Below are 15578 nucleotides of genomic sequence, written 5' to 3' on the forward strand. Positions count from 1 at the left end.
GAGAGGAGAGGGCAATAATTTAAACCTCACAGGCCTTGATTAATGCCAGGACACTTCCCGCCCCACCCTCCCCACCTCCCGCCCCCCATCCAGGGTCTTGTAGACCTCGAAATAAACTATAAGTACTGTGTTTAGACTCAGGGATGGCATAATAGATTTTTAAATTTTAGTTTTTAGTTTTCCCCATTTGTTCTTTTACAAATGGAAAATGTACAACTAACGTCTCTTTTCCCTAAAATTAAAGTGTGTTCTAAAAATATCTACTCTGGGAATGAAAAGAAGGTAATAGAAGATGCAAAGAAGAGCGACACAACATCCTCTTTATAGTAGTTTTACCTGATTTTTCTCATACCAGCCTAAGAGTCTTACTTTTCTACAGAACATTAGCAATCAATGCTCCCCCAATCTCAAATATTCAACTTAATGGAGACAGAGAATCTTTAACTTAACATTTAATGAAAACAGAGCATTTTAACAGGTTCTATGCAGACATGGTTCTAATATTGATTTGCTGTTTACCTTATTTTTAAAAGGGGGTGGTGGTGGGGAGATACAGAGGCTAGGTTAACCTGCCCCAACGCTCGGAATCATAACTTATGAGTTACATAACTTAGATGTCCTTGACTGTACAAAGCATCAATTGAAGCCAATAAAGCCTGTTTCTACCAATATATCGAACTTTCTTTTTGCCTTTTAAAACTATAAAATGGGCACGTACCTGAGGCATAAGCTTCAGGCCAATGGGTTTTTAAAGGGCTGCTTAAGAACCAGAATGAAGGATACATTCTCCAACTTAAGGATATATTTTACAGTTCCAAGTATGTTCTTCCTTCTAAAAATGTGACACAAAGAATAATTTATACCAACTGCTTTTTATTATCGAGTTTCAGAAACCTTTCACAAGATGGTAAAAAAAAAAAAAAAAAAGAAAAAGAAAAAGGAGGTGGGTACTTTACAACCACAGCTAATGTTATTTTTTTCCATTGTTCCCAGTCAGCTCCAAACCCATTGTGTGCAAAGCCCATTTTTCCATGCATCTAAATGATAGATACAGGCTATGAAATTCTTTATTCTATTTGTAGCAGCTTACGCAGGTGCAGCCAAACACAAAGCTTCAGGACAAATTGTACACAAACTTTACAATGTGGGATTTGGATTTAAAATATGAAACATAAAATCTACACAAAACTGATAAAAATCAAGCACAGATACCAGGACTGAAACTTATAACCCATGGGTGAAAGGGAGTCTTGTTTCCTTTCAAGTGCTTTATTCTGCTACAGAACAGTCAAAATGAAGATGTAAAGCTTTGTGGTTAGTTTAAATTATACACTCTGTAGATACTGTACCAATTTTAAAAGTTACACATAGACCAACAGATGTCCATCAGTTCATCAGGATTGACCAGACACTCCAGCTGGATCGCTGAAAGCAAACCGGGCAAGTGTGGAGAGAAAATCCACCTGTGCGATTTGTCTGCAGAGTTTACTGATGGGCACATTGCACTCCTGGTCCGTGATGGCTGCTGCTTTCTTCATCAGAGCTATCGTTGTAGGCCTCACGCCTCTGACCACCTCCCGAGCCCCGAGTGCTATCAAATTCTTGAAGCTCTACCTCCTCTGTGTCTCCAATTATGTTGGGAACTTCTGGTCTAGACGGCAGAAGATCTTCTAGCTCCTTCATTAAAATCAAAACAAAACAAAAAGGGTAGTTTGTAAGCTATCTTCAACTTCCCTTTGGATACAATCCAAGGTATATGCTTCTTTGAGAGTGAAAATAGACAAATCTAGTGCACTTCAAGCCAGAGATCACAAACTGATGACCAACAGGTCAAATCTGCAGACACCTTTTGTACAACCCAACTATTGCTTAGAAAACAGAAAACCAGAAGTAGCCGCCAACATTTAAACCTGGAAAATTTTACGTAAGACATGCCTTCCCACATGGAAAATGCACATCAAATTTTATGTAAAGATCACCTTTTTCAAAGGATTTTTCAAAGGGATTATGATACCATGGCATTCCTCCCCCTCGAACTACACGGACACATCCTATTATTTGAGTAAGTAAAAAGGAAACTGAGAATTCTACCCAAGAAGAAAGCTGGGTAAGCTGGGAGGCTGCCCCTTCAGGTGAGGGATCTGGTGGCCAGGGAGTCCCAATCCTTCCACCACCAGCTTACATCCAATCTGCCTTAATTCTTTACTATTCCCTGCTTGGCACCACCACCACCTACACCAGCAAGACTTGACTTTACTTACGTACGTACTTTTTTATTTATTTATTTTTAAGAGAGAGAGAGAGAGAGAAAGAGTGTGGGTTGGGGGAAAGGAAAAGAGAATGTTAAGGAGGTTCCACATTCAGCGAGGAGACTGACATGGGGCTCAATCTCATGACCCTGAGACCATGGCCTGAGATTAGCTGGATGCTTAACTGACTGAGCCACCCAGGCGCGCCAAGCCTTGCTTTTAATAATCACCGGGATGGCCCAACAATCACTCAAATGGTAAAAAAGCAAAATTTTATAAATTATGTGTTCTAATCTTAGCACCAAAAACGAATCAAAGGTGACAAAGAAACACCTCATTATTACTTCAAGTAATTTGTTGCTTATATTTAGAGAGAATACTTACAGAAAGCTTGTCTGGGTTGATCCAGTTGTTTTCAGGAAACTGCACATCAAATTTTATGTAAAGATCACCTTTTTCAAAGGGATTACGATACTGTGGCATTCCTTCCCCTCGGACTACACGGACACATCCTATTATTTGAGTAAGTAAAAAGGAAACTATGAGAATTTTACCCAAGAAGAAAGGTGTTCAATAATTCTTTTGAGAGTCACCTACTATAAAAAAATTACAAACTGCAAAAAAACCCACATGGAATCTCGGATCAGACAAAAATCAAGATTTACCTGGTTCAATTACTTTCCCGGGGGGGTATTTCACCACAATCTGACGTCCATCAAGGTGCTTAAATGTGAACTGAAACCCACATAGAGCTTCAACAAGTCCTATCTTATATGTCATATGCAAATCATTCCCATCTCTCTGGAACACCTACAAATAAAGCACACAAAACACATTTAAAAAAAATTACGGAGCCACACCCTGTTGTGCTGTGCTCCCTGAAATGGTTTCGAAACCTTCATTCTGCCATTCATTGTAAAAGCCAAACTGTCATCATCCCTAATTCCCTAAATTTACATAAGGAAACCTGGCTATTCTCATGTACTATGCTAGAAACATCTATCAGAAAAGCATTGGAGGGGCGCCTGGGTGGCTCAGTCGGTTAAGCATCTGCTTTTGGCTCGGGTCCTGATGCCGGGGTCCTGGGATCAAGCCCTGAGTTGGGCTCCCTGCTTGGCGGAAAGCCTGCTTCTCCTCCTGTCCACATCCCCCCCCTCCCCCCAGCCAGGCTCCTGCTCTCTCTCTTAAATAAATAGAATCTTAAAAAAAAGAAAGAAAAGCACTGAAATTGAGAAAACTGGCTCATGAAGCATAGCTGAGGCTCCAAAAAACAGAACCAGGGATATTCTGTAATTGTGGCTTATTTCCTGACGCTGCCTCAGAAAAAAAGGTATAGACAGCTCGGCAGGATTACATACAACAGGTTTGCCTTGGGAGTGCTCCCCAGAAATGATCATAACAGGGGAAGGGGAGAGCCCAAGTTCAACATAAAAAGCTCAACCACTAAATGGGCTCAATATCATGCTTTTTACACAGGTACAAGGAAGTTTTATCTCACCTAAAATTTATCTCACCTAGATGAATATAAAGCAAACAAACTGTATGAAACTGATGAATCACTGAATTCTACCCCGGAAACTAATAACACAGTATATGTTAACTAAATTGAAAAAAAAAAAATAATCCTGGCCAGTTCAGTTAGGGAAAAGTGAAAATCTGAAAGATACCCTCTTTTCCCAAACTATCCTCCTAAATTTACCCATGAAGGAAAGTTAATCTCAAACTATTATCTCGATCAGTGGTCCTGGACCAGCAGCCTCAGCAGCACCAGGAAACTTGTTAGGAATGCACATTCTTAAGACCACACCCCATACCTACTGCATCAGAAACCATCAAGGCGAGGCTCAGCAATCTGCAGTTTTGTTTTTTTAAAAGATTTTATTTATTTATTTGACAGAGAGAGAGACAGCGAGAGAGGAAACACAAGCAGTGGGAGCGGGGCTCGATCCCACGACTCTGGGATCATGACCTAAGCCGAAGGCAGAGGCTTAACGACTGAGCCACCCAGGCGCCCTCAGCAATCTGCAGTTTTAACAACAGGTGATTCTAATGTATGCTGAAGTTGGGAGCCACAGAATCCATATTCCCTATGTGCATTTACGCAAGTGTTTCTCACGGTGGGTAGAGAAATTCAGTAAGGATTCTTTAACACAGGATGTTTTAATGTTTTTATAACTGTAAAATGCTAGTGTTTCTGAACATCTTATAACATTATTGTTCCAAGAACCAACTATAACCAGATATCCTCTGGTTAAAGCTACAACAGAAGTAGAAACGAGAAGAGGCACCATGTTCTCAGAAGGGAGCTCAACTTAAACTAATTCCAATTGAAGACATTATCAGGGTTATTTTGGGGAGCAGGGAACTGGTGGAGGGGTAAGTAGGCTAGAAAATTTGATGCTAAAATTTGAACAGAGAATAAACAAGCAAGGACATTCAGGCAATTTTTGAAAACCCAGGTTAATGAGGAGGGACTGCCAAGAACCAGACAGCAAAAGACTGAAAGCGATAATACTTTCTGGAAAACAAAGTACAGAACATAGAGACGGGACGAACATCACCAGATACCGTGGTTCTTTGCTGTGCAAAGGCGCAGTTGTAGCCATTATCACCAAAACAGACATACGCATGCACTGAAAGATGAATTACACAGGATACAAAGCACTCTCAAAACCGGAATGTTTTTTATCTGAAGGTTTACACGTTTCACAGCTACAGCACCCACCCTAATCTCATGGCCTGACAATTCCTTCAGCACGAATGTTGGGAGTGAAAAGAACAAAGCCCCAAACAAAATAACCACAAGGTTTTTCATGAACTAGTTGAGACTAGCCAAATTTTCTTAGAAGGTTAACATTTTCAGGGCGCCTGGGTGGCTCAGTCGGTTGAGCATCCTACTCTTGGCTTCGGTTTTGGCTAAGGTCAGGTCATGATCCCAGACTCACGGGATCGGCTGGAATCTGGCTCCGCTATCACCAGGGAGTCTGCGTAATTCTCCCTCCCTCCCTCCCCTCTGTGAAATAAATCAATCCTTCAAAAAAAAAGATTAATATTTTCAGTGGTATTAATTAAACAAGATGCCTAAATCTCAGGCTCCAATTTACTTCACTGGTCATAATAAAACCATGAAGTAGCAATTTTTGACCTCTCACTAGCTGAACTTCCACTTTAACCTCCAACATCTATTTTCTACTTTAGATGGTTACCAGCTGCTGTTTGTTGGAAATCCCATGCAATTCCACACTTCAACGATTTTAAGAGGTGACCTTCTTCCAAACGCCTCCCCACAGCCCCGAGAAAGAAAAGCAGTTTATTCACGATCTCGTCTGATTCTACGTTACCCTTGAGGGAGGACTACCTCTTTATTCAGAAAGCCAAGCCAAGCGCAGGGAGCCCAAAGCTAGCAGTAAATGGGGAATCAGAACTTAAGCCCTTCTCTCCAAATCCAGTAATCTGTATTTTAAAAATCCTGATTACGTAGCAACACTAAAGACTGAACGTAGGGATAAAAAAGGTTCCGCCACCAGTCTGACATACCAAAACCTCTCCTCCAAATAAGCACTACTTCTTAACTTCCCCATCGCCCTCCTGCCGCTGCACTGCCACACACCATCTGGTAACTGCCCTCAAACTATTCCAGTGACAGATAAATGAAAATACCCACATCTTGTACCATCTTACAATACAGTTTATACCCAAGCATTTTATAAACGTCTCAATTACTTGGCTCTCCTTCCTGCCTTTATGCCTTGTGATGGTGTTGCGCAGGAAAGGCATGACTGAACAAATGAGGAAATGGCTACAATACCAGTTAACAAAGAATCTTTTAAAAGAGTTACAGCTCTTTTCAGGGCACCTGGGTGGCTCAGTCAGTTGAGCGTCCGACTCTTGCTTTTGGCTCAGGTCCTAATCCCAGGGTTGTGAGATGGAGCCCCATGTTGGGCTCTGCACTGAGCATGGAGTTTGCTTGAGAGTCTCTCTCTCCCTCTGCCCTTCCACCCACCTCTCTCGGTCCTTCTCAAACCAATCAATCAATCTATCCATCCATCCATCCATCCTGGGGGGGGGTTTACGAATATTTCAACCTGTAAGACCCTAAGGCACAATTCTAGGAATTACTATTGTTTAGCAAGCAAGAAGCTCTTGCTATTTGTAGGTTTGGCAATATCCACAAAGGGCCTAAAAATATATAGTAATTTATAGCTTTGCCGAGGTAACAAATTTACCCTGAGAAGGGCTAGCGTAGGAGAGCAAGCAACATCTAGTTAGGGAATTAATCTAACCAATCAAATTCCCAGAATCTACATCTCAATATGGCTTTACTCTCTATTAGATTAAGTGATTTTCAAAATTTACTTTATTTATAGAAATCACCATCAAATTAGAGAAAATTTTAGTACAAACTAAAAAGGTGGTTGACTTGTGATGTAAGGACCTTCAGAGAAACTCAGGTCAATGGGATCAAGTATAATGCCAGACCCCGTCAAAAGCTTCTATAGTCAAGAATTTGGGTGATTACTAAAGAGGTTTCCTGAATGGCTCCAGATACAGTCTTCAAGAATAAAGGCCCACAGTATACTCCATAGCACATTATAAAATACATGTGTGGGGTGCCTGGATGGCTCATTCGGTAAAGTGTCTGCCTTTGGCTCAGGTCGCGATCCCTGGATCTTGGGATCAAGCCCCTCGTGGGGCTCCCGGCTTGGCAGGGAGCTTGCTTCTCCCTCTCCCTCTGCTTCTCCCCCTGCTTGTGCTCTCTCACTCTGTCAAATAAATAAATAAAACCTTAAAAAAAAAACCCCGTGCAACGGTATTAATCAAAATAATATATACTAGACCACACTGTTGGACCAGTTAATTATGCCTTGTACATAACATACAATATATACCCAAAATAATAATTACTTTTTTTTTAAGATTTTATTTATTTGAGAGAGAGCATGCTCGTGCGAGCAGGGGAAGGGGGGAGAGGGGAAGGGAGAAGACAACTCCCACTTAAGCAGGAAGCCCAATGCAGGCTTGACCCCAGGACCCCAAGATCATGACCTGTGCCAAAGGCAGATGTTTAACCAACTGAGCCACCCAGGTACCTTCAAAATATTTTTTTTTTAAACTGCAGAATCTTTTAAGAAAAGTTCACATGGTTAACCCAATATGTAGAAAAAATCAAGAGAGCAGCACGGAAGACTGAAGCCCTATCCACCACTCACCACCCACCAAAGGAGTTTCACAATGAAAAATAAGCTGCCTTAGATCATCTGGTCCAATGCCCTTATTTTCATAAACAAGGAAACTGGGGTACAGAGACAACAGGATTACTTAAGATTACAGTGCTAATCAATGGCTGAGCTGGAACCAAAACTGACTCCTTTTCAATGCTCCTGACTGCACCTGCCTTGTTGGTCTACTAAACAAGTCAGTTCTTATAACTCAGCCCAACCACTTAACTTCATTTATGTTCAATGTTATTCCATAGAACCCGAAAATATCTAACCTCTATCCTGACCACAAGACCCATTTCTGAATAAAACAAAAATCAAACAAACAGACAAAAAGGAAATTACCTCATGTTCCTTCTCTTGTAGCAAAAGAACAATGTCTCCTGGTTCTACTCCTGGGGCCTGATCTGCTTCCCCAGTGAATGTAATTCTCTGTCCATGTTTCATGCCTTTGTCTACGTGGACTTCAAGAATCTTGACTTCTTTAATCACCTTCTTCCCTTCACATTTTTTACAGCGGTCCTTTTCATTAATTACCTCTCCTAGAAAGAGAGAACATTCAAACTTTCAGCAAGAGTACTACACTGCACTCTTAAGATACATCTTGATAATGTTTTTATTCATTAAATGTCCTGGATTTAATTTCTATCTAAAGTTTTGTTTAAATTATCATTCTTAATAACAGAAACTCACATCTTACTACAGGTTACCTGAAGGACCCAGCTACCTGGTTCCCTCTATTTCAGAGAAGAAATGTACGAGAAATGTAACGTATCTTAATACTTTCTCGGCTCCTGACTATACTTCCTAAAGTTAAAACAAAGCCTAAAGATCAAGGAAACAAAACGGGTGGTCAGATGCTGAAGCTTCCACAAGTGCTACTTCATTTTTTGTTTTCAGTCTTAGTTTCATGTAAATTTAACTCTGCTGACAGAAACAACCCGAATAAAAACTTAAATATCTTTTATGGCTCATTATTACATTGTATAGTTGGTAGGGCATTTTATTTATTTCCTAGACTAACCCCGCTCAGATGTCCTATTACGGATCTTCCTTTTATTTAGGTACAATATCATTGAGAAATTTCCAAAACCAATGAGAAAAGGCTAAATTTTAGCTGACACTGAGTACCCCCATATCATGTTCAGGACAACACAGCTTCTTTTCTATGTGTTCTTCTGAAACATTTAATTAGTGGTATAATTACATAAAACTGAAGTTCTACATAGTATATTGTGAAAAAATAGCATTGATTTCTACTAGCTGATTATTGGCACACTGTAACGCTTAGGTAACATGTATAATTGATGACTTCAGGGACTATTTCTAGAACACTGCTTTCAAAAAGTATGTTCTGCAAAACACCAGTTCCCCATAATGGTAACGGTACATGGGTAAAGATTTCAGTACACTTTGGATTCTTGATAGCGGGACTGTTAGAGGCTTTAATAAGGTAAAGTGCACTGAGACTTTCCAGGAGGGGATTATAATATGCAGTTTCTCCATTATTTCACCACTTTCTGGAGCAATTTGGAAAAACATGCTCTAGAACTGTGCTGTCCAACATGGTAGCCACCAGCCATCTGTGGCTATTTAAAGTTTAAATGAACTAAAATTAAAAATTCAGTTCCTCAGTCACACTAGCTACATTTCATGTACTGAACAGTCACAGGTGGCTGATGGTGACCATACTCAACACTGCATATACAGAATATTTCCATCACTGTAGAAAAATTTTATTAGACGGCTGCTCTAGAACAGGGTCTGGCAAACTAAAACCCACAGGCCAATGCCCTTGTTTTTCTAAGAAAATAACTGGAAGTCAGTCATGCCCATTCGGTTATATATTGTCTATGGCTATAAAAGCACAAGGACAGAGGTGAGTAGTAGTTTCAGAAATCACTCTGAGCCTAAGTATTTCAAAGCCATTCAAAACCTAAAGCCTCTACTTCTGTGAGAAGGGCTTCAATCCCCGTATCTATCCTTAAAAGCTAGCTAATGCTTACAGAAAAATCCTCCACTTATCAGAATGGTAATTAAACAATCTGCTGTCTCTCTCTTTATCAAATATAACCTTTAAAAATATAAAGGGACAAAAAACTTTGCCCATCCTTTCGGAACTAAAGATTAACATTTCACTGAACATAATACAAATCTACTGTTTGTGTTCATCGGGCCTATGCATAATAGAACAATTATTTTCCCATTCTTCTTTTAGAACTCTGTATCTTTTCTTTAATAAGATGAATACAAACACATGTTAAAAAAGAAAAATTGTAAGCTTCTCCAATTTCTGCACTTCCAATCCATTTCAACAAAAAAGCAGAGAAGTATTGGCAGGCATACCTTCTCCATTACAGTCAGAACACACAGACTGCATCTGTTGTACCATTCCTGGAGCCAGCTGTCTGATCATGATGCGTACACCTCGACCCCGACAAGCACTACACTTCTGAACAGCTCCAGACTTTCCACCTTGGCTAAAGCAAGCAAGAATATAAATTAGATTTTTGCCCACGGACCATTCCACTGGCCATGACAAACAGGAAATGTGCTTTTCACCTTCATCTTCAACCCATCAAGTGATGACTAGTACTTAAACTGACTTTCAAATGTATCAGAAAATGTTCTGTGTTGGGTCGTTTAAATCATGAACGATTTTTACCTGGTATAGACTAAACGTGCCCCTGAAAGAACAAATGGAAATTTATTTCATATACCTGAACACACACTTACCCGCTGCATGCACTACAGAGTACATTCTTGCTAAGTTGTAGTTTGGTTGTCTTGCCGTTATACAGATCTTCTAAAGACACTCTGGGGAGAAAAGAATTAGGTCCAATCAAATTTAGCCAAGTTCTCCTAAATACAAGATATAAATGACAGCTGATAGAGCAAATTCCACTATAACCTTTTAAAGAAATCAAAATCATCTTACATTAAGTCAACTGACAGAAGTTTTATTTTGTGGCTCAAATTAGCAGAAGAATTTTATGGACAGTATATGTGGTGCTCAAAGCCACAATCTACAGGATCAGGCCAACAATTTGCTATGCTGCATTTCCTGATAGAGCTGATAATTGAACAAACTCAAGCATCACGACCTTCTGGCCTGAGGCAGGAGCCCCCCCATCAAATCCAACCCTCTGAATGAGGTACAATTATTATCCTCATTTTACAAGACAAAACTGAGCACAGAGGGTTAACCTGCCTTACTTGATCACATAAGCAGCTTGGCTCCATAGTCCATGCTCTACTAAAGGCTCGGCTCCCCCCAAAGACAATTTTTAGGAAGGTGACAAAGTTATATTACAACTTAATGGAAGTTATATGCAACTTAGATTGCATATGTCTCAAAAACAAAACAAAACGAAAGTGACCTTATCAACAGTGTGACTGAGAAGGGGGAAAGAACAGGTTTTCAACAGAGAGCCTAGAAGTTTAAGAGGTCTTAAGGACCCAATGACTTATAATCAAAATTATATATTTGAACAACTTTTACCAAATTTCCAAAGGGGTCTATGATCAAAAAAAAAAAAAAAAAAGGTTTAAAAGCCTATTTAAAATACATAAGTGATAAAACCCAACTCTTCTTTATACATCATATTTGAATTATAGGACCATTCATTTCTGAACTAACCTTTAAAAAAATCTATGTATATCAAGTCTCAAAAATACTATTCATTTAGGATCTGAAAGCAATGCTCTTAATGTGGTTTTACCCTTTTCATTGTGTTTTTAAATCTCCTTTAGCAGTGAAGATTTACTTTAAAATAGAGGAACAATAGTTAAAAGTATTTTGCAAAGCACCCATACTATTTATTTTGTGGTATTCAAACTTTCCCAAAAGCATTATCTCAAGCTAAAATTTATACATTCTAGGCAGTGTAAGAAAAAAACACTTATGGACAAAACATTACCAACGCTTCCAAATAATGACATAGCTACAGCTTAATCAGACAAAAGCAACTGGCTGCATCTGTCTTTTATACTCATAACAATCTTTAACCAAATCATCTACAGAAAACAAACAGGTAGATCTTTTCCTCCTTACATATTAAATTACACTTAGTATGCAAAACCAGTACCTAAGAGGCCAGAAAAACACACACTTCAACAAACATGGCCAATGAAGGAAAAATGTGGGTAATGGTCTGGCCAAGCTGGCACTCTCCACCCTGGTGCTAAACTGGCACAATCCTTTATAAGGCAATTTAGTTTTATGTATCAGCCTCAAAACACTGATGCCTGCCTGGAAATCTCTGCCAAGAAAAGACAAAGCTGTATATAAAGATACTCAAAAGAGCTATTTATTACAGAAAAAACCCGGCAACATCCTCTAGAAAAGGTAAATCATGGAATGGAATATTATAAAGCCACCCAAAATGAAATCTTGTAACAACAGGTAAACTTTAAATACTGTTAAAAGAAAACAGCACTTACTGTATACAATGAAAAAAAATTTTAATATTAAGAATTTATTAAGGTACAGCAAGTACTCTCTTGACCTTATTTACTTCTTAAATCACTTCTGTATCAAAGAAAAAAAGAACTAACCACACTGTACAACTATTACTCTTGGAGTAATATCCAAATGAAATTTATTTCTGAGGATAAATTCTTTTACAATACAAATTTAAGAATGATATTCTAACAATGTAGAAGCTTACACTTCCTCTGATCTACTCAAATATATAAAGTAATATGAAATATTTTAAATAAACACTTGAAAGTCTCTGGCATTTGCTACTAAAACCATTACGGGTTCACGGAAAGAGGATAAAACACCTCACAAACTTTGCAAAGTAAAATACCTATTTTCATATTGTAGAGGGCTCATGGGTTCACAGTCTAAGACCAAGGTCAGACACCATTCATATGTTGGCAGGTTAATGTCAGGCTAGAAGCCAGCAAGCTCCATGGAAACCAATTTAGGAGAGCTCCCACTGAGGATCAAGTAATGAGTGACTGTAACATGTAAACAAACTAGTCAGAGTCACTCACTTTGTAAGTTTTTAAATAAAAAGTAACTTGGAAAATTAAAATACTTAAAAGAAAATAATCTTCATAATTCAAATTTTAAATCATATAGTAACAAGCGGCTTCAGACCAATATAACAAAACCATCTGCCTCCTTAGTAGAAACATCAACCATCCTGTAAGATAGGTAGCAAAATACAAACACCCAGGCTATCAAATTCAATTTAGTCACCCAAAGAGGACAGTAAGGAAATGGAAGATTTTTTTTCTGACAAAAGATAGAACATTTTTGATACCTTTATCTTTACTAAGCATTACTACTTGAAAAAATAGTACCTCGTATTTTTTTAAAAAAGAAAAAAAGATATTCACTTAAGTGGATGCATCATGTCTTCTCCTCTTCTTCTGCCATTTCGACTTCTACTCTGATTGCCCATGAAGCCGAACAATCCCCCACCAAAAATGTGAGAGAAAATATCATCCATGCCACCACCTCCGCCGCTACCTTCCCGAAGACCTTGCTCTCCATATCTGTCATATAATTCACGCTTCTCAGGATTTGACAGTACTTCATATGCAAAACTGATTTCTTTGAACTATACAAAAAGAAAAGCAACAAGGAAAACAATTGGATTTTCAAGTAGAGGAGTGGGGGAAAGGCTACAGGAATCTGGAATCCAATTATTCTAACAAAAGCTATAAATTACCTTTGGTTTGATTCTGCTCCTATCTCCCACCTACCACTGCCCAGAATGTTAGCATTCCCATTACAAAACCAAAATACTCTTCATGTAAAAATTTGGCTCTATGGGAACAGATGGGACTTTTCTTTACAACATTCCTTTTTTCAAGCAGGGCAATTTAAAACTGAAACCTCACGGGGACAAGCCTCAAATAACTTACTTTGTCACCAGCATTTGGATTCTTATCAGGATGGTATTCCTTGGCTAACTTTCTGTATGCCTTCAATAAAAAAGAAAATTAAAAAAAAAGGTTACATACAAAATCTGATTTAAAGATTTATGAGTACAAATATCCATTTTTCTGAGAAGCAATGTTTTAAAATCACAACCTTCCAAAAACATCTTTTATTGAGATTGTTTGACAATCTGGATTCGTAAGCTGAGAAAACATCTCAATATTGTTTACTAATTTATCCACCTCAATACTGTTTACTCGCTAACCAAAACCAAAATATCAGAAAATTCCATGTTTTCACTATTGTCAAATGTCTTTGATGGCCAGTAACCAGACCAAGACTCCAATGAACGCTAAAGAAACGATCGTTAAGTTTGTTAAAACTGCGAAACATTTTAACTAAAAATTAAGGCTCCTGCCTTACCTCTAATTGAAACATCAGGAAAAAGCCAAGAGAAGCTCCTTTTATTTTTTTACATGGCGGATTAATTAGGGTATTAATAAATTGGGAATGACTTCAGTCTTTGTGAAGTTGTATACATTTAGGTGGCTAGGATACACAGCACTGAAGTCTTTATTCACAGACACATGAATTATATAATACAGACTAGCATTTCCGGTAAGGTAACAGGAAGTCCATTTTACTCTCAACTCTACCCGTCCCAATGCCTAAGAAGCAGTCTAATTTTTTCTCAGTTTACAAATCGGGATACTCTGAGCTCGGTGAAGACGGTGTAGGGCTCAATCAAACTCCGCAAGTGCTTTGAAATCCTGAGATCAAAGATTCGCAGCATTGCAGACAGCAGTAAGGCCTTATATTTATTTTTAGTGTACACTCAGGTGTTTGGCTGGGGCCCACGACTTATTCCTGAAGCGGGCACAGAACATCTAGGTTACCTGCCCACAGAATAGTACACCCCAACAGAGACCCACGGGTCAGTGGGCGAAGGAGGAAGAGAGGGAGGTGCTCCTGCGGCACCCAGGAAACAACCCCAACTGCCCGGAGGCACCGGCGGGGGCGGCCTCAACCCTCCCGCCAGGCCCTCGACCCGGCCCGGCCCCTGCTCCGAAGCCGACGACCGCGGCGTGGACAACTTCTCTTCCGAGGACGGGATGCGCTGCGCGCCTCTGTCCAACCTGTTTTTCCAGGGTGATGACCTCCGCGCGGGGAGGGCCGCGCAGGCTGCAGCCTCCCGGGAGCGCCCGGCCTCCGGCGCCCGCCGGCGGAGGGAGGAAGGAAGCGTTCTCGTCGTGTTTGCGCAGGGGTGGGTTTTATTTGCTGCATTTGCGGGCGGGCGGGGCCGACGGCCCAAGGTCAGCCGAGGCCGGTCTCGCCGCCGCCGCCGCCCCCCAGCTTGAGCCCGCCGCGTCCGGCGCCGGCTCGTGGGCAGCCCCGTAGCGCGGCCTGGCCGCCACAGCCGAGCAGGCCCGCGCCCCTCACACCCTGCCCGGCCGTCCCGCTCCCTACTACCTTCTTCAGCTCGTTCTCGCTGGCGCCAGGCGGGACGCCCAGGATGTCGTACAGCTTGGTGTCGGCCACGTTTGCCATGGCAGCCGGCCGGGCAGCGCTCAGGGAAGAAGGCGGCGGAGCGGACGGAGCGCAGCCAGGCCCACAGCGGCGTCGGCGGCAGCGCAGGCCGAGGAAGACAGCGAGGGGGAAGAGGGGCGGGGCTGAACTTTGACCCGGCGCACGGCGCGCCGTGACGTCGCTGCGCGGAGTCCGCCCCCGAACCCTCGGCCCGGCCGTTGGGGGTCGTGGTGGGCAAGGACCCGGAGGTAGGCTAGCTTCTTCGAGTCCAGCGACGGGGGCGGGGTCCAGCGTAGAAACAGAGAACTGTGACCCGCGCCTTCCAAAAATTCAGCTCTCTGCGAAAGGCGTTTATGGAGGGTGCTGAGGGGATGAAGAGGCCACCCCGTCGGTCAGCTTCGAGTCCGGCGGGCGAGAAAACCGGGCCGGGCCCCCGCGGGAGGCCCCGCAGAGGTCTTCCTCCGAATCCGAGATGCCGCAGGTGGACCCTCTGCGTCTGGTTCCCTCGGGGTTTAAGATGAAAAACAGCACCTGGGTGTGTGTGTGTCTTTGTGTCTCTGTCTGTCTGTCGTGTTTTGTATTAAGGAATTTTTAAACATGGGCCAAAAGTAGTTGCACCGAGAGCACAACAGCTACATTTTACCGATTTTGTTTCATTATCTCCTTCCGCCCATCCTCCCTACT

At 41.1% G+C, this 15578-nt stretch overlaps 1 protein-coding gene across 3 annotated transcripts in view; it reads right to left on the minus strand.

Annotated features, from left to right (window-relative positions):
• Nucleotides 1-436: 436 nt before the first annotated feature.
• Nucleotides 437-15578, minus strand: part of DNAJA2 (DnaJ heat shock protein family (Hsp40) member A2) — a 16778-nt gene continuing 1636 nt past the window's right edge. For 2 of the 3 annotated variants that reach the window (XM_040633254.1, XM_040633253.1), the window contains exons 3-9: nt 12821-13044; nt 10205-10285; nt 9815-9948; nt 7814-8010; nt 2915-3059; nt 2634-2761; nt 437-1677 (exon numbers count right to left, since the gene is read on the minus strand). In XM_040633254.1, the coding sequence (XP_040489188.1) occupies nt 1486-1677; nt 2634-2761; nt 2915-3059; nt 7814-8010; nt 9815-9948; nt 10205-10285; nt 12821-12933 (990 nt within the window). In that variant the 5' untranslated portion in view covers nt 12934-13044 and the 3' untranslated portion in view covers nt 437-1485. Of the gene's footprint in view, nt 1678-2633; nt 2762-2914; nt 3060-7813; nt 8011-9814; nt 9949-10204; nt 10286-12820; nt 13045-13351; nt 13412-14837; nt 15020-15578 lie in introns of those variants that run through there. The other variant, XM_040633252.1, reaches the window with a different exon arrangement.

This window comes from Ursus maritimus, unplaced genomic scaffold (assembly GCF_017311325.1).
Source record: "Ursus maritimus isolate PB19 unplaced genomic scaffold, ASM1731132v1 scaffold_19, whole genome shotgun sequence".
NCBI classification, from domain to species: domain Eukaryota; kingdom Metazoa; phylum Chordata; class Mammalia; order Carnivora; family Ursidae; genus Ursus; species Ursus maritimus.